This window comes from Oncorhynchus mykiss, chromosome 21, assembly GCF_057628025.1.
Source record: "Oncorhynchus mykiss isolate SJ-2025 chromosome 21, ASM5762802v1, whole genome shotgun sequence".
NCBI classification, from domain to species: domain Eukaryota; kingdom Metazoa; phylum Chordata; class Actinopteri; order Salmoniformes; family Salmonidae; genus Oncorhynchus; species Oncorhynchus mykiss.
Window position 1 is genome coordinate 24,248,849 of NC_143042.1, and position 19,672 is coordinate 24,268,520.

The following is a 19,672-nucleotide window of genomic DNA, read 5'->3' on the forward strand; positions in this document are numbered from 1 at the left end:
ACCTCTCCCACACTAACTTACTTTACACAATTCAAACCTGCAATGCTTTTCTTTCATTATTATTATTATTTTTTGCATGAATACAATTGCTCACTGTTCATTGTTGGCATTTCCTGCCTAAGTTTGCCCACTTTGCCAGTGAAAATATCATTAAAATAATTGGCAACATCAAATGGTTTTGTGATGAATAAGCTTTCGATGAAAGATGGAGTTGAATTTGTCTTTCTGCCCATAGTTTCATTCAAAGTACTCAAGTTTTTTTTCATCATTCTTTACATCATTGATCTTGGCTTCATAATACAGTTTCTTCTTCTTGTTGAGTTTAGTCACATATTTCTCAATTTGCAGTAAGTAAGCCAGTCAGATGTGCAGCCAGACTTATTAGCCACTCCTTTTGCCCCATCTCTTTCAACCATACAGTTTTTCCAATTCCTCAAGCTATGGAGCCTTACCAGTTCTAACAGTCATTTTCTTAACAGTTTATCAATAATTGGAAGAAACTATTTAATAAATTAATCAAGTGCAGCGTCTGGATGCTCCTCATTAATCACATCAGACCAACTGATATTTTTAACATCATCCACATAAGAGTCGCAGCAAAATATGTTGTATGATCTCTTATATACAATTTTAGGCCCAGCTGTTGGAACTTTGGCTTTCCTGGATATAGCCACAATGTTGTGATCACTACATCCAATGGATACGGATACAGCTTTAGAACAAAGTTCTACAGTAATAGTAAAAATGTGATCGGTACATGTGGATTATCTTTTTCATGTAGTGTTTGTAAACACCCTGCTAGGTTGATTAATAACAGGAACCAGATCACAGGCACTGGTTACAGTAAGAAGCTTCCTCTTCATCGGACAGCTTGATGAAACCCAGTCAATATTCAGGTCGCCAGAAAGTAGATGTCTCTGTTTACATCACATACACTAGCAAGCATTTCACACATATTATATATAGCACTTGATGGCCTATAGCTACAACCCAAAAGAAAAGGCTTCAGATGTGTCAAGTGAACCTGCAACCACAACACTTAAAAAACACTTGACATAAGATCTTCTCTATGCATGACAGGGATATGGGTCTGAATAAATAGAGCAACACCCCCCCAATAAGCATCTTCTATAGATGCTATAGCTTTGTATTGCTACTGCTGTATCATCAAATGAATTATCTAAGTGAGTCTCAGAAATGGCTAATATATGAATGTTATCTGATGTTAGCAAGTTATTGATTTCATGAACCTTATTTCTAAGGCTGCATATATTAATATGGGCTATTTTCAGTCCTTTCCTGGGTAGCTTATCAGAGACAGACATAATACTGAAAAGAGCAAACAAAGCAAGAGAAAAAAATATACATTCAGCAGTCCATTAATCAATTGGTGTGTGTGTGTGTGTGTGTGGTGTTGGGTTGAAAATACGAGGCTCTCTCATCCCTGCCTAAATGACTACCGACCCATAGCACTCATGTCTTTAGCCATGAAGTGCTTTGAAAGGCTGGCCATGGCTCACGTCAACACCATTACCCCAGAAACCCTAGACCCACTCCAATTTGCATACCGCACCAACAGATTCACAGATGATGCCTTCTCTATTGCACTCCACACTGCCCTTTCACACCTGGACAAAATGAACACCTATTTGAGAATGCTATTCATTGACTACAGCTCAGTGTTCAAATCCATAGTGCCCTCAAAGCTCATCACTAAGCTAAGGACCCTGGGACTAAACATCTCCCTCTGCAACTGGACCGCCCCCCTGGGCCGCCCCCCAGGTGGTAAGGGTAAGTGGCATCGCATCCGCCACTCTGATCCTCAACACGTTGGCACTTTGGGTGCCTGCTCAGTCCAATCCTGTACTCCCTGTTCGCTCATGACTGCACGGCCATGCACGACTCCAACACCATTATGAAGTTTGCCATTGACACAACAGTGGTAGTCCTGATCACCAACAATGATGAGGGAGGTGGTCAGAGACCTAGCCGTGTGGTGCCAGGACAACAACCTCAACGTGATCAAGACTAAGGAGATGATTGTGGACGACAGGAAAAGGAGGACCGAGCACTCCCCCATTCTCACCATTGCTCTGGTGGAGCAGGTTGAAATCTTCAAGTTCCTTAGTGTCCACATCACCAACAAACTAACATGGTCCAAGCACACCAAGGCAGTCGTGAAGAGGGCACAACAAAACCTATCCCCCCTCAGGAGACTGAAAAGATTTGGCATGGGTCCTCAGATTCCCAGAAGGTTCTACAGCTGCACCAACGACAGCATCCTGACTGGTTTCATCACTGCCTGGTATGGCAATTGCTCGGCCTCCGACCGCAAGGCACTACAGAGGGTAGTGCATACGGCCCAGTACACCACTGGGGCCAAGCTTCCTGCCATCCAGGACCTCTATTCCAGGCGGTGTCAGAGGAAGGCCCTAAAAATTGTCAGACTCCAGCCACGTTAGTCATGGACTGTTCTCTCTGCCTCCGCACGGCAAGCAGTACCGGAGCGCCAAGTCTAGGTCCAAGAGGCTTCCAAAAAGCTTCTACCCCCCAAGCCTTAAGACTTCTGAACATCTAATCAAATGGCTACCCAGACTATTTGCATTGCACTCCCCCACCTACATGTATATATTACATCAATTACCTCGACTAACCGGTGCCCCCGCACATTGACTCTGTACCGGTACCCCCTGTATATAGCCTTGCTATTGTCATTTTACTGATGTTACTTTTGTTTATTTTTCTTTTGGTATTTTTCTTAAAACTGCATTGGTGGTTAAGGGCTTGTAAGTAAGCATTTCACTGTAGGTGAATACCTGTTGTATTTGGCGCATGTGACAAATCCAATGTGTTAATTGGCTGTGGTTAAATACTTTGCACAGGGTTCGTTCGTGAGTCCTGGGTTCAAATACTATTTAGGGTATTTTTAAATTACTTTTAAAGACATTTGGAAGCAAGTATTTTGATGTTTTGATTTTTTCCAAAAATATTATTTGTGTAGGAGAAATCGCTCCGTTTTGTTCATCACGTTTGGCTAAGAAAAAACCCCGAAAATTCAGTCATTATAACGCCAAACTTTTTTCCAAATTAACTCCATAATATCGACAGAAACATGGCAAACGTTGTTTAGAATCAATCCTCAAGGTGTTTTTCACATATCTATTCGATGATAAGTCATTTGTGGCAGTTTGGTTTCTCCTCTGAACCAAATGGAAAAATGCACGCAGCTGGAGATTATGCAATAATTGCAACGGAGGACACCAGACGGGGCACCTGGTAAATGTATGTGTCTTATGGTCAATCTTCCAATGATATGCCTACAAATACGTCACAATGCTGCAGACACCTTGGGGAAACGACAGAAAGTGTAAGCTCATTCGTGGCCCATTCACAGCCAAATAAGGAGTCATTGGAACACAGCGCCTTCAAAATCTGAGGCATTTCCTGTTTGAAATTTCATCTTGGTTTCGCCTGTAGTATCAGTTCTTTGGCACTCACAGACAATATCTTTGCAGTTTTGGAAACGTCAGTGTTTTCTTTCCAAAGCTGTCAATTATATGCATAGTCGAGCATCTTTTCGTGACAAAATATCTTGTTTAAAACGGGAACGTTTTTCATCCAAAAATTAAAATAGCGCCCCCTATATCCAAGAAGATAAGGCTTGTATGGGGTAAGTAAAACATTTTTTTACAAAAATTGTTGGATTACCAGAATATAGATTTCAGTAGAAAATCACTATCAAACTATTACTCCCATCAGAATTGGATCAAGCAGCGCCGCAGTGCATGGTTTACATTCTGAGTAAATTGCCTATATTCCAATTTGCTATAACAAATTTCTCTAAATAAGTTATATTTATACAAAACGAGAACAATGTAGACCGAGCTAAGAGCCTCACCAAAGCACCACAAAATATCCGGTCAGAAAATGTAGTTTTGAAATGAATATGATCTGGCCTATTAAGCCACTCTTCAATATAATTCATCCTAGATTTCTCCTGCCATGCTTTTTCATGATCAAGGTGCAATAAATTAATGTAACAGAGTTCTGGACTTTCTCAGAAAGTTTTATTGTTTTTGAATAACCCCAAGGCTTATGGTAATAACCCCAAGGCTTATGGTAATAACCCCGTGGCTTATGATAATAATGAGAGAGAGAGAAGAAACGATAGCAATATATACACATCTAATGAGAAATTTGAACAACACCTTCTTGTTGAGCAAAGCATTATAAGACATACTTTATGCAAACGATGTCCCCAAAAAATCCTTCCTTGCCATTGTGAACCAAACAACCAAAAGCTTTATAAACCAAATAAAATATCATAAAAGCATTAAGACAAATTAAAGTTATGAAGAGTATTTTCCAAAATATTTGAGTGTTTAATGTCCTAAAGTTGCAGCTTTTAAATGAGATGAATTATGGAAGTCGGAGTCTATGCTATTCTCAATCCAATGAGGAGTCAAAAACTGCTTATGAAATGAAATGAGTAAGTGACCTATGCCTATTTCCATATTATTCTAGCATAGTGCAACCTACTTACAATGCATATAGTAGCCTAGGTTTAATAAGAGAAGAGGAAGAGGATGAGGAAAAAATGCTAATCAGTTTATAATTTTCCAGTTCTGAGGATAGCAGAGTTGCTCTGCAGCCCGTGATGACAACCCAGCACAAGACGCACTGCTAGCGAGGCTCGTTGACTGTGTCACTTGCTCCATCTGCACACTTTGGCAGACAAAGCTAGCCAGATAGGCATAGGCTACTACACATCTCTTTCGTGTCACAGCTCCACCAGAGTGAAATAAGCTATTCGAAAAGATTTGGCTCAGCTAAATGTATTTTGCCAATGTCATGATTCTTCTCGTCCTTCCAATAGCATGCCAGCAAATGCGTAGCAGTCTTTCTTTCTTTAAAAAAATCAAATAAATTAGTTCAAATCAAATCAAATCAAATTTTATTTGTCACATACACATGGTTAGCAGATGTTAATGCGAGTGTAGCGAAATGCTTGTGCTTCTAGTTCCGACAATGCAGTAAAAACCAACAAGTAATCTAACTAACAATTCCAAAACTACTGTCTTATACACAGTGTAAGGGGATAAAGAATATGTACATAAGGATATATGAATGAGTGATGGTACAGAGCAGCATAGGCAGGATACAGTAGATGGTATCGAGTACAGTATATACATGAGGTGAGTATGTAAACAAAGTGGCATAGTTAAAGTGGCTAGTGATACATGTATTACATAAGGATGCAGTCGATGATATAGAGTACAGTATATGCGTATGCATATGAGATGAATAATGTAGGGTAAGTAACATTATATAAGGTAGCATTGTTTAAAGTGGCTAGTGATATATTTACATCAGTTTGTACGTTATTTTGGATGGCTGCTAGGGGGAGATAACATTGTCTATGGCAGGGGTGTCAAACATTCCATGGATGGCCTATCGTCTGCTGGTTATAGTTTTTTTCCCCTTTCAATTAAGACCTAGACAACCAGGTGGGGAATTCCTTACTAATCAGTGACCTTAATTCATCAATCAAGCACAAGGGAGGAGCGAAAACCCGCAGACACTCAGCTTTCCGTGGAACGAGTTTGACACGTGGTCTATGGGCAAGCGCATCATTTTTTTTCATATCACTACTATGTACTTTACACATTTTCTGTCACGCTTTTGACTGATTTTTGACATTTTCAGTCACACTTTTGACTGACCTTTTATTTTGTGACTTCAGCTTTCGGACAAGTAAAAAAAAATCTGTCCTACTTGTTCAAAGGACAAGTGGCTAAAAAAGTTAATGTCAAGCTCTGGTTTTTGAAAATGAAAACATATTCACTAGAAGTTGACTGATCTTCCAACGAGCCAAGTGGCGGCTGGGAGAGGGAATAGTAGTCGACTGACTGCCCAGGGTCGATTTAACCAGCATTTCTTAAAATAAAAAGCCTGGAGAGATAAAATGGTGAAAGCATCACTTGTCTTATTTTTCTCAGTAATGATGCCAGTGTCTGACACAACTTGCTTATGCAGTGAAGGAAATGAATTGCCACGCTTCAATGCATTAACTATTTTCCAAAATGTAGATGGATCACCAGCAGTGTCTGTGATATAACTTAGAGAAGTAGCTTGATTTAGCTTTCTTAATTTAGGAAGTACACCTATTTTTACATTCCACATTTATTTCTACATCTAGGAAGTATATGCACTTAAACCACTTCTGTTTGTATTTTACATTTTAAACAATGTATTTCGAAATATGTTTGTGAAAATACTTTAAAGTAGTAGGCTATTTGTAGGAAAGTATTTGAAAATACTTTTGAATACTTCCAATATTCCAGTTGATTCAGGCCACAACGACTTAAATACACAGGAAATAACAAATAATCAAATACACGTGCGTGTGCATATCAGTTTGTGTGTTTGCCCATGCATGTTTATGTGTGTGAGTATGTCCTTGTGCATGTATGAGTTGGTGTGGTTTGATTTCCACCTCTGCGTAACTAGATCCATTAGGGCTGTTCCAGGGGAGATGTTATGCAGCACCACTCTGCCAGCTCTCTGCTAGCTGATTAAACCTGACACAGGACATGGCTCCAAGGGGGTCATTTTGGGATAATGGCACAGTGTAAGAACAGTCCTACAAAGCCCAGAGTGACTTAAAAATAACCACCTAACCACCATTCCACACTGGAATTTACATCTTGAAAAGAGGAAATTGTTCAGAGTGCAGAGAACAGCAGGGCACAAGAAAGAAAAACAGAGAAAAAGGGGAAGAGAAAGGAAGAGGAGGACATGGAGCCAGTGAAGAAGAAGAGAGAGAAAAAGGGAAGATGGGAAGAAAGCATCAGATGCAACAGCTGCGGTGAAGAGATAGATCAGTGCACTTGCTACATTCCCTTCCTTCAGAGACACATATCAGCCTTAGTCTCTTGCTCTATGTGGTACACAAACCAGGTTGTATTTGATCCTATTACGACAGTGTATTTTTCCCCTACCACAGTCTGCTGTTATACGGTGTGTGCTAGCCAGGGCTGGAGGTGTCCCACTGAAAGATGGCCTGCCAAGATTGGTGCTACTTGATGGGCTGTGGCCCTGATGTTCAGACATGTTCCTGAAGCACACCTCTGGCTCCTCAGCCATATGGCTCTGCTCTGTCAGGTGACAGAAAGGAAGGAGCTATCTTAGCACCACAGGGACATCACAGAATCTGACCAGCCTGCCAGCCTTCCCTGACATAATGTCTGTAAGCACAGCGGAGCGTCTGGACGCGACAGAGAAAGATGGGAGTGGAAGGAGGGCGTGGAGATGGTGTGAGAGAAAGACCTAAACTGTCCCTCACTTGTGATGCCATCAGCAAAGACACATTGTGGTCATACAGCTGAATAGCCACATCATGCTGGAACAGCAACCACAATATCTGCCCAGACTACACTGTATGAAGAGGTATTTTCTAATGTGGCCCCTGTAATTATTTTAGATACTAATGATGCTGCATTTTGTAGGGCTTTTCAAGGTGCCTTACGAGTTGACAGTGTAATGGTGAATTGATCTCACCTTGCATTGTCCTTTGCAGTGATGCTGATATATTAAATTACATGCATAGCAAATATGTGATGACATGAGAAACTGATCCCCACCTGATGATGATAATACAGAAACTGATCTGTGTTGTTGTGTTATAGGGCCTCCACAGAGTCTTGTAATTCCTCATACCTTGGCTGATCCAGTCCAATTTGACCACCTGTGACGGAGGGGAGAGGTGGTGAAGTGGTGCTGATCTCACCCCAGTGTCTGATTGCATTAACGCTTCGTCCCGTCCTACCCTGTGACTCGTCTGCTCTGTATCAGCGGCTCAGGTCTGTCCTTCAGTCTCTCCCTGCCTGCCCTTCAGCCCAAACACTGCCAGCTCACCTGCCTTTATCTCCCTCAAACAGAGAGCAAAGGAGAGAGAGAGTAGAGCGAGCGAGTAGAAAGAAAAACACAAACACACCGTGGGGAAAGAGAGACCAGAGAGAGAAGAGGAAAGAGAGAGAAGAGGAAACAGAACAGAGTGGAATAGAGAGAGAACAGAGGGGAATAGAGAGAGCGGGAGGGTACAGCCCTCCCTGGACCCTCAACCACCCACACTTGCCTCTCAAATCGGCAGGGGTGGAGAGAGGAAAACGGTTTGGCATGATGCCTCAAGAACTCTCTTTTCTCTGCCTCTGTGTAGCACTAGGTCCATAGAGTACAGTAGCCTATATAGCAGAGAGCATAGTCTAGGCTCTCTGACCAATCCCTGATGAATTTAGCAGAGGAGTGAATGTTCAAGCTCCAATAGGCCCCTGACAAATCACTTAACACATTTTGGTGCACGACCCGTCTCGGGTAAAAACAACCACCCTGGTTATTTTAGTACAGGGGTAGGCGACCCTAGTCCTGCAGTGCCGCAGGCACTAGATGCTTTTTGATTTAACCGACCTGGAAGACCAGGTGTGTTGAATTTAGGCAATCACTGAACTGATCAATTAGCTCAGTTGGTCAGGTGTGGTGCCTAGATGGAACAAAATCATACAGTACCTGCGGCACTCCAGGAACAGGGTTGCCTACCCCTATTCTAGTATAACCAGGTCTCTGCTTACCGTACCATCTCATCTGTACATCTCCGAGCAGAGAGGCAGTGGGAGCCAATGGGTCCTGTCCCCCTGTAGCAGTTTCCTGCTTCCTCTAGCTCTGTTATTACGGGGGAGGAGAAGTGGAAGGATGAAGGGATGAGGGGTACCTGCTGTACTCCCCCCTCATTGAATATCTAACTTTATACTATATTATTTATTGCAGACTTCCACAGAATGTTTCAAAGAATGTTCACTTTAGCTCAGACCGTGTAACTGAACTAGTGCAGGGAGCGTATACTTTATAGGCGCACTGAGGCAGATGAGTATGTTGGAGATTCGCTCCGATTCCGTAATGTGTTAGAGGTTATTCAAGCTTGGTATATTCAAGGACAGACAATTGTATAATAGTTGATATGGCGATAGCTGGTATGACAGACGTCTGCTTTTGAAACAGCCTGGCTGCCGCGTGACCCATGTGACTACACAACGAGCTGTGTCTTTGAGAGCTGGTGTCAGCCATGCTACTCTTGTAAGGGTTCGAAAAGAACATTGCATGCCATTCAGACATTCATGCCTTTGTACGTGTGCATTACATCTAAAATATATGCTACAGTGTGTAGAGATATATAGATTCCAGCTGAAGAGGCTTACAGGGTTAAAACGGAATATGAAGAGTACATTTTACCACTTCTGACTAAGACCGGGGTTGCGTGCACCCTAACCGTGTGTGGGACTGTGCGTCCCTCAAATCTCCTTTTCGTCCTCCACATGGCATTCCTCTCTTCTCTCTCAGGGCCTAATCTCCTCTCCACACAACACAGCAGTAGTAATACACACCTCTCCTCCTTTATTTCCTCATCCTCCTTTGTGTGGGCCTGTGTTTCTCTAAAAGACAGAGGCTGGTGTGAGGCTATTACAGAAATGGGAATCAGATCACACACAAAGCCCCCCCCCCCCCAGCATCGATCTCCCTCTGTTCCATTTCCTTTCCCCTTCTCTCTGCCTCTCTCTGGGCTTTGTTTACGTTTGACCGACTGATGCAGGGACGCGGCAGCTCGTCTCCTCTCTTCTCTCTCTGCTCTTTAGAAAAACACTCCCGTGGATGGATGGATGGCCTGGGCCGTGTGGAGCTATAGAAAGGAGTCGATGCCAATGTGTTCACTCACTATAGCTTTAGAAATCAGTCAGTCATGCCATTGTGTTCACTCACCGCACAGTAGCCGCCTTAGGGTCACTGCTGTCTGTCATTAGCTGCCTGACCAGGGTGTCGTGGTGGTCGAGATTGCAATTTTTTTTATTTTTTTTTAAGAACGGGGTTCATAATTTGATTGATGTGTTGATTAGATGGGTATTAACATGTTATATGCTACAAGGAGTTTGTGAAGAGTAGAAAGATGGCCTCCTGTATGTGCAGTACAGTATGGAAGCTATGTACTAATTGAAGTTATCTATATCTCTTTGAAGCAGAGATAAGGTGGTGTGTGTGTGTGTGTGCATATAGATGTGTGTTGAGTTTGTCCCTCCACGTGATCGATGACAGCCCCCTATCTCGTCCTGTAATCCCCCATGTTCCCCTGCTCCGTCACGGCCCACACTACCATCCTAGCTCTCAAGCCCTTTAAACAGAACCAGGCATGGAGATGAGTGCATTCACAGTTCAAATGAATGCGCTGAGGTGGTAGTGCACAGGGTGTGCTCTAGATAAATGAGGAGGAGAAAACGGTCACCTTCAATCCAGGAGAGTGGGACGGGAACAAAACCTAGTTTAAGCCAAAAGGGGGGGTTCGTTTTTTTAATGCGTTTAGCCTACCACAGCTAAAGATATCTTTTATGCTCACTTTTAATTTTTTTCTACTCGAGTTGATGTACAGGTGACATTAGTCAGTGAGTTAGACACCATTTTCCGGAAGTGTTGAGAAATGCAGACAGGTATTTAGGTGTATGTCCATTTAGTTATGATGGGCTGCTCTATCAGTTGGACCGTTAGGCTGTTGAGTGGTAGTGTAGCGTGAGATGACTCTTGTCGGACATAGGACACAAGGTGAGTTAACTCTCTAGCCACTTAGTCCTGATCTGGATGCGGAGATCCTCCTAACCTATTGATCTTCTCTCTGAGGCCCTGGGATTCCCCCCTTTGACTCTATAGCTAAAACAGAGTCGTCTCTAATCTGTGGAACTCTTCCCCTCTCCACCCCTGGCTGCCCCTGCTCCCCTCATTATGCAATTCATTTAATCCCCTATAGTAAGGAACCAAAAGGCAGATCCGTCGCCGGGTGCTTTTAGCAACAATCAGGGGCTTCGCTCTAACTAACGACACAGTATTAAACGATAGCCCCGTTTTCTTATCGTGACACTAAAGCGTGTGATTTCTACCGGCACGCCAATGTTCACCGGAAGCTACAATCTATCTGAAATATTAAAGCTGATCTACCCCCTAAAATGAATTTCAATTTGTATTTTTTATTTTTTTATGTGTCTCTCTGTAAGGTTGGTACATTTTTCCTCATCTCTCTGTTCTGTGTGAATACAGAACACATTCAGGGTTCATCAGCATGGAAATTGCTAAAGGTGAATTTATTTATGCAAATGAAGGAGGGAAACAGCATGGTTTCTGCACTCTGAATCATGTACATGTAAGACTCCCATGGTTCGATTGTTGAGGCAGAAGTATGAATAGAATTAATGGAAAACAGTTGACTAGTGTATCTATGAAGAAAAACCTTGTATGTTTCCCTTGTTTGAAGATGTTAGTTGGTATTATTCCGTGTGTTTGCGCATGATTGTGTTTGTGTGACTGTGCGTGCTTCCCTGCGTGTCTTTCACACTCTCTCTTAACCTCTCTGGGATATGTGGGACGGTAGCGTACCACCTCGCCAACAGCCAGTGAAAGTGCAGGGCGCCAAATTCAAAACAACAAAAATCTTATAATTAAAATTCCTCAAGCATAAAAGTATTTTACACCATTTTAAAGATACAATTATCGTTAATCCAGCCACAGTGTCTGATTTCAAAAAGGATTTACAGCGAAAGCACCACAAACGATTATGTTAGGTCACCACCAAGTCACAGAAAAACAGCCAAAGAGAGGAGTCACAAAAAGCACAAATAGAGATAAATGAATCACTAACCTTTCATGATCTTCATCAGATGACACTCATAGGACTTCATGTTACACAATACATGTATGTTTTGTTCGCTAAAGTGAATATTTATATAAAAAAATCTCATTTTACATTGGCACGTTACGTCCAGTAGTTCTAAAACATGCAGTGATTGTGCAGAGAGCCACATCAATTTACAGAAATATTCATCATAAATGTTGATGAAAATACAAGTGTTATACATGGAATTAGAGATATACTTCTCCTTAATGCAACCGCTGTGTCAGATTTAAAAAAATAAAAAAAGCAAACAATGAAATAATCTGAGTACAGCGTTCAGACAACAAAGCAGCCAAAAAGATATCCGCCATATTGTGTAGTCAACATTAGTCAGAAATAGCATTATAAATATTCACTTACCTTTGATGATCTTCATCAGAATGCACTCCCAGGAATCCCAGCTCCACAATAAATGTTTGATTTGTTCGATAAAGTTCATCACTTATGTCCAAATAGTTTCTGTTTGGTAAACACATCCAAACTCGCGTTCAGGTCAAGCCGTACGTCGGATGAAAAGTTCAAAAAGTTATATTACAGGTCATAGAAACTTGTCAAACTAAGTATAGAATCAATCTTTATGATGTTTTTATCATAAATCTTCAATAATTTTCCAACCGGAGAATTCCATTGTCTGTAGAAAAGCAATGGAACGAGAGCTAACTCTCTCATGACTGCGCCTCACGAGCCTGTGGCACTCTGCCAGACACATGGCTCAATCCCCTCTCATTCGCCCCCACTTCACAGTAGAAGCCTCAAACAAAGTTCTAAAGACTGGAGACATCTAGTGGATGCATTAGGAAGTGCAATATGACCCATTTACACTGTATATTGGAATGGCAAAGAGTTTAAAAACTACAAACCTCAGATTTCCCACTTCCTGGGTGGATTTTTCTCAGGTTTTCGCCTGCCGTATGAGTTCTGCTATACTCACAGACATCGTTCAAAAGGTTTTAGAAACTTCAGAGTGTTCTCAATCCAATACCACTAATAATATGCATATATTAGCATCTGGGACAGAGTAGCAGGCAGTTTACTCTGGGCACCTTATTCGTCCAAGCTACTCAATACTGCCCCCCTGTCACCAGGAAGTTAAGTATGCCTGTGATTACAGGTCCATGGCAGAGCTTTATATTGTTCTGACATCAAGTCTCTGCTGTGAGGATTCAACCTGCAGTCACCCCACCTTTGATCTCTCTGCCTCTCCTCTGAGCTCCTCTCATCTCCTCTAGACCTCTCAATCCACCTACACATAACCTATTGATTCACACAGGCCCATAGAGCTTGGCTTTCCTATACCGTCTTAGCAGCTGTATGCATATTGCTATATTGTTGACCATAAAAGCAACTCAAATATGCATTAATTCATTGGCATCAAAAAATAATGTGTTTATTGTGCTTTGAAGAGATTTGTAAGTGAGAGTATGAAGGAGTTCTTCTTTATAGCTGGATTTGACTTTGATCTTGGACACTGGAGTCCCTGGTCGATGGTTTAAATCATAGTCAACAGTGCTGTAGCCCTGTGTGTGATTGAAGGATGCACTGAATGACGCGTTCCTGATGTTGTGACAAATGCCATCACTAAGAGCACAGAGAGAAAGAACTGGTAGCCTGGCATACAGACACTGTCATCCTGGGATATATAATACAGACACACTCACACACACACTCAAGAATATAGGATGCACAGTTTTGTGGTGTGTCTTATCAATCTCCTTATGTAATCAACTTTGCCTGACACTGAAACATGACAAGGACTACGTCAGAGCTGTCACAGATGCAAAAAGACACGCTGTTTGTATGCCATGGAAAATGATTTCTATAGAGTACTGGAGGTCTGGTAAAGTAATAGAAAAAGCTCAGCAGAGAACCCATGCAGACAGGGCATGCACACGGAAAACGTAGCTAAGAGGGAGGGAGAGGGGGGGAAAGAGAGGAGTAAAGAAAGAGAGAGAAAGAGGAGAGAGATGAGGGACAAAGAGCGTGCACGAGAGCGTTAGAGAGAATGCGGAAAGAGAAAGAGGGTCACTGCGCAGATGTAATTATTGGATAGATGGAGGAGAGCAGAAGTCAGGGAGAAGTGTGGAGCTCAGCAGAATGCATCTCAGCGCCATCACTTGTCTTTTCTCTGACCCCTGACCTCCAACTGTCCTCCCGCAACCCAAATCTACCTAGCAGGCCATGCGCTGCCAGTCGGAGTCTGCCCAGATACTAAATTCGCTACAAAACTCTCTACTAAACAAACAGTCCTGCTAAAACTTGCATCTTCTTTACCATATTATAGTCTGACTACTCGCAAACAGAATTCATGAGTTAATTACCACTGACTTTGATTTTGATCTGGTAAAGTACTTTTTGGGGCAAACAATTTCAACCACAGGCTTGACTGAATTCACCCTCAACCAAAAAAAAAGCAGGTGCTTCCCTCCTCCCTGGGTTTGTAACGGAGTAAAATAATGTTCTCTATTGCAGAAAGAGAGGGAGCAGAAAGAGTGGTTCCGTAGTACTGAAGCAAACACTAATAATCTTACTCTCTCGGTCTTCCTTCCCCAGCTATGGCAGCTGTTCCTCTCTCCTACTGGCACTAGAACAGATAAACAATAACTAACTAATTAACTTCCAGGGGACCAGGAGGAACTCAGACAACTCTCTCTCTCTCACTCACTCACTACTCAGTCTCTCTCTGTGTCTCACTCACTCACTCACTCACACTCTCTACACTCTCACACACACATAGTAGGATGGTTTCTCTACTCTTCTTAACATGAGTCTTAGTCTGGTACCAGATCTGAGTGTACTTTAGCCAAGCCAACTCCTCTGACTACATGTGAGAAGTTTAATTTCAAGATGTTTTATTTATTTATTTCCTCTAAAGTGTTTGTTGCCTCTTATTAGGGAAGCTGTTTGGAAGTGATATATTACTGTGATTTATTCACTGTTAATGAGGGTAGGCCTAAGTTGTTTACGCAGGAGCATAGCTATGTGATAATTAAACTGTGGAGACGAGAGCGAAAAAGGGGAAAGTGTTCACTGTTTACCTCACCCTCTGAGAGTGTTTGTGTGGGTGTGCGTGCGAGAACGAACTAATGTGAAGTGTTGATGTGTCTTGACATGTGTCGGGTGACAAATGAAGTGGATCGTGATGGGTACACCAGGGGTCACGTTAATGCGTACTTTTCTCCGGGTAGTTAAAATGCAAGATGAACTTCAAGCAAAACTTTAGGAAATGTAGCTGGCTACATTCTTCTATGATAAACATGAGGAATCGATGGCCCTGAATAGTTTTTGCAAAGAAATACCTTGTTTTTTTTCCCCCTGTAAGCTAATGTACTTATGTGTGGCTGCTGGCTAAATAGTGTGGCACTTCTCTTTTCATCTGATGAAAATGAAGCTATTTTCTGCTGAATGTGTTGCATTCATTTATTGTGTGTCAAGAAAAACTAGTTGCACTCCCCTGGTCACTCTGTTGATGCAAACAAACTGATTAGCTGTGTCAGAGTCTCAGATTTATGCACACTAGAGGTCTTCACAAAACCACCTGTACCCAAGACCTAATCCGGGACACGAGTTGTTCCGGACACAGAACTGTAAATAATGTAACGGGTCGGATCTGATATGATTGTTGCGGGTCTCGGGTATGTGTCATTTTAACTGACTAGTCCGGAAGGGCCTGTACAGATCCCGAATGTGACTGCTGCAGTAGAGAGAGAGCGAGAGACATTTTATAATTTATGCTGCTGCTCTTGCTTTTCACAAGTGGAGTGTGACGCTTGTAGCTTGTTGTTGGCCAATCATAAGTCATCAAAGTGGCAATAGGCTACAGTCGTAAAGCCTCGTGTGTGGCAAAAGTTAGGAGATACTTTTGGTCATGTAGTGTATGTGAACACCTGCTCCTCGAACATCTCATTCCAAAATCATGGGCATTAATATGGAGTTGGTCCCTCCTTTGCAGCTATAACCGCCTCCACTCTTCTGGGAAGGTTTTCCACTAGATGTTGGAACATTGCTGCGGGGACATGCTTCCATTCAGCCACAAGAGCATTAGTGAAGTTGGGCACGGATGTTGGGTGATTAGGCCTGGCTCGCAGTCTGAGTTCCAATTCATCCCAAAGGTATGGGGTTGTCCTTGGGGTTGAGGTCAGGGCTCTGTGCAGACCAGTTCTTCTTGACAAACCATTTCTGTATGGACCTCGCTTTGTGCATTGTCATGCGGAAACAGGAAAGGGCCTTCCCCAACTGTTTGCCTCAAAGTTGGAAGCACAGAATAGTCTACAACATAATTGATGCTAGTCCATGGAAACCCATTTCATGAAGCTCCTGAAGAACAGTTATTTTAATGACGTTGCTTCCAGGGGCAGTTTGGAACTCATTAGTGAGTGTTGCAATCGAGGGCAACACTTTTTACTCGCTACGCGCTTCAGCACTCGGTGGCCCTGTTCTGTAAGCTTGTGTGGCCTACGACTTTGCGGCTGAGCCATTGTTGCTCCTAGACCTTTCCACTTCACAGTAATAACACTTACAGTAGACTGGGGCAGCTCTAACAGGGCAAACATTTGACAAGCTAACTTGTTGGAAAGGTGGCTTCCTATGACGGTGTTACGTTGGAAGTCACTGAGCTCTTCAGTAAGGCCATTCTACAGTGTTTGTCTATGGCTGAAATAGCCGAATCCACTAATTTAAAGGGGTGTCTCATACTTTTGCGTATATAGTGTATCTAATCAATGGAAGATATAATTAAAATTACGGAATTAAAAGTTAAAAGAGAGGTATAGAATACAACGACCAAGAGCCAACAGGTAAGGCTGCTACTTAATATTCTGAATGGAGTTATTTTTAACTGTTGGATGAGAAAGCGCATGTACTGTACCCTCAATTTTGCCTAGCTAGCTAACTTTAGCTAGCTAAACTAGCTTCTCCCGGGTTTGATGCAGTCAAGACTGGTACTACGTAATCATATCTGATGATAAATACCCTAGCTGTATGACAGCTATTAGTCTACTATAGCACAAGTCGGCTTGGTTGGTTGCTGTCTTTCGTCTCTCCCTCCCTGCTCCCAGTGTCAATCGCTCCCAGTAATACGCACGCTTGCACGCAACACACACTGTTATAATGCTGTCTTTCTCCCTAGCGCTATAGGAGCTTTAATGTTCTTTGAGAGGTCCACTAACAGCTATGCAATTACTGCTGTATTGTCTGACCGCCCAGCCATCATCGGTGGAAAGAGAATTGTGTGTGTGTGTGTGTGCGCTGTGGATATCAGAAGATTATCAGCGGCTGTCCATGTGAACCGCGCATGTGTGTGTTCATCAGTGTCTGACCGACGTGTGTGTGCATACTGTATGTGCGTGCGTTGATCATTGTTTGACGGAAGTGTGTGTGTGTTTCAGTTTAACGAGTCTGTGTGTATATGGGTGTGTTTCAGAAACGGTGCACGTCCACATGCAGCAGTATGAAGTGGAGTATCTCCAGTTTGCCTTCCGTTGGATGAACAACCTGCTGATGAGAGAGCTGCCGTTACGCTGCACTATACGCCTCTGGGACACCTACCAGGTACACACACACCACAAACGCGCGCGTACGTACGTACGCACACATACTGTGCGCGCGCAGGAACACACACAAAACACTCACATGCATTCACACAAATTGTCACATTTCACTCACTCACAGTGTGTGTATTATTCTCCCATTGTGTTCCTTCGTAAGACCCTATCCAGCGGAGGTCATCCATCTCTGTCAGTCCTCTCCTCTGTGGCCTGTGCCTCTGGCTCTTTATCTCTCAATCTCTCTCTCGGTCTGTCAGCAGCTCAGAGCAATGAGCCCGTGCCTCAACACCACTGAACTATTACTAAACAAAAGCCTTGTTAACAAACCATCCTTTATAACTCCCCGACTTCTTCCCATCCCTCCCCTCAGATTGTACGACCTAGCTAGCCTCTGAAAGGCTGCAGTAGGACAATGGTGCAGAACTCTGTGGCTTGGCCCTGAAGGGCCACAGCGTCTGCTGCTTTTCTGTCTGACTATAACCTGCCGGTTGACTTCTATAAACTGGCGGTTCGTCAATGACATGAGTTGATCCGTGAAGTATCGCAGAGATAAAAATGACTGCGGCTCTGAAGGACTGGTTCCATGTAGGAAGCAGGTGTATGTGTCCTGCATTGTGTTCCTTTGCCTCAGCAGTGCATCATCTAAGGTAGCCTGTTATCTTTTTTCATTTTCTTTTGTTTTATTGTACATGTGCTCCAGAGGGAGCTGCTTAAACGCTAGTACACCCTAGGCCACAGGTAGGTTATCTAACAAACATCTCTCCTTTGTTCCGCCATGTACGGTATAATACACCATGCTACAGCGCAGCACTGAGCCAAGGAAGGCGTTTTGTAAGGACATAAAAACACAGCACCCTCTCTCTATTCTACTTCCTAATTAAACCATAAAGTGTTACGGCCTTTGGTTATCTCCCAGATGGCACCCTACTCCCTATGTTTGACCAGATCCCTATGGGTTCTAATCAAAAGTAGTGCACTATACACTGAGTATGCAAAACATAGACTGACCAGGTGAATCCAGGTGAACGCTACGATCACTTATTGATGTCACTTGTTAAATCCACTTCAATCAGTGTAGATGGAGGGGAGGAGACAGGTTAAAGAAGGTTTAAGCCTTGATACAATTGAGACATGGATTGTGTTATGTGTGCCATTCAGAGGGTGAATGGACAAGACAAAAGATTTAAGTACCTTTGAATTGGGGACTGGTAGTAGGTGCCAGGCGGACCGGTTTGTGTCAAGAACTTCAATCCTGCTGGGTTTTTCACGCTCAACTCAACAGTTTCACGTGTGGATCAAGAATGGTCCAAAGAACATCCAGCCAACTTGATACAACTGTGGGAAGCATTGGAGTCCATATGGGCCAGCATCCCTGTGGACTGTTTCGAATGGGCCGTTATCATGCACCTGTCGGAACAGGGACACTTGAGTAGTGAATGCAGGACGCTTTTCCTGCAGTTCATTTTCTTGCCAGCCAGGTAGGCTACTCCAGTTGTATATTAAGCAGTGTGCTTAATATTAGGAAAGTTTCAAAATAAATGTATAGTAGGCCTAGCCTATAGGAAGCTGATGGGATCCTTCTTTTTTTAATAGAGGCCATCAAAACACTGTTTTCTCAATTGCATGGCATAGTCTATAGAAATGTTGCACAACATGGGTTTATAGGAACACTTATTTAATTCCAGGCATCAACCAGCTATGAGGAGCTGACTCGCTGCGCATCAAGTAACCCTATTCCACTCAAACTCAGGGTCTCACAAAGTGTTTGATTTGAATTGCGTTGCATTTGCATTCATGTCAGAGTGATTAGAGAGACAACAGGGTGCTGAGTACCCACAATTAACTATTGGTTGTTGGCAAGTTTGGTAGGCATATCAGAGTGCAGTTTTGGGGAAGCCTAGTTACTGTCGTAACTCCCCGGTGGCGATCTGAAGGATCAGGTTACAGTGGCTCCACACTACCACATGCTCTCTCTCTCACTCTCTCATAGAGGGGGAGAGCGGGAAGTCGGCTGTTTTATGGGCGGTCATAAAATACGCTGCCTCTATGCTCTGTAGTGTTCGAGATTTGAATGTAAACGGTGGAACACAGAGAGACACTTGGACATCAACAGCTTGAATAATTAAACAATATTTATATTTTTGAGAATGTGGGAGTGGTCCGTGGACACTTAACATGACAGTCATGTTGAGTGTGTTTCATTTGGTGATCTCATGAAGGACAGGAAACACACATACAGTTGAAGTCGGAAGTTTACATGCACTTAGGTTGGAGTCATTAATTTCAACCACTCCACAAATTTCTTGTTAACAAACTATAGTTTTGGCAAGTCGGTTAGGACATCTACTCTGTGCATGACACAAGTCAT

General features: G+C 42.8%; 1 protein-coding gene across 2 annotated transcripts in view; it reads left to right on the forward strand.

Moving 5' to 3' along the window:
* Nucleotides 1-19,672, forward strand: part of LOC110500284 (TBC1 domain family member 22B) — a 185,691-nt gene that overhangs the window by 113,249 nt on the left and 52,770 nt on the right. Inside the window, exon 12 of one of the 2 annotated variants that reach the window (XM_021577578.3) lies at nucleotides 17,181-17,308. In XM_021577578.3, coding sequence (XP_021433253.2) covers nucleotides 17,181-17,308 — 128 coding nt within the window. Of the gene's footprint in view, nucleotides 1-7,688; nucleotides 7,986-17,180; nucleotides 17,309-19,672 lie in introns of those variants that run through there. The other variant, XM_090214318.1, reaches the window with a different exon arrangement.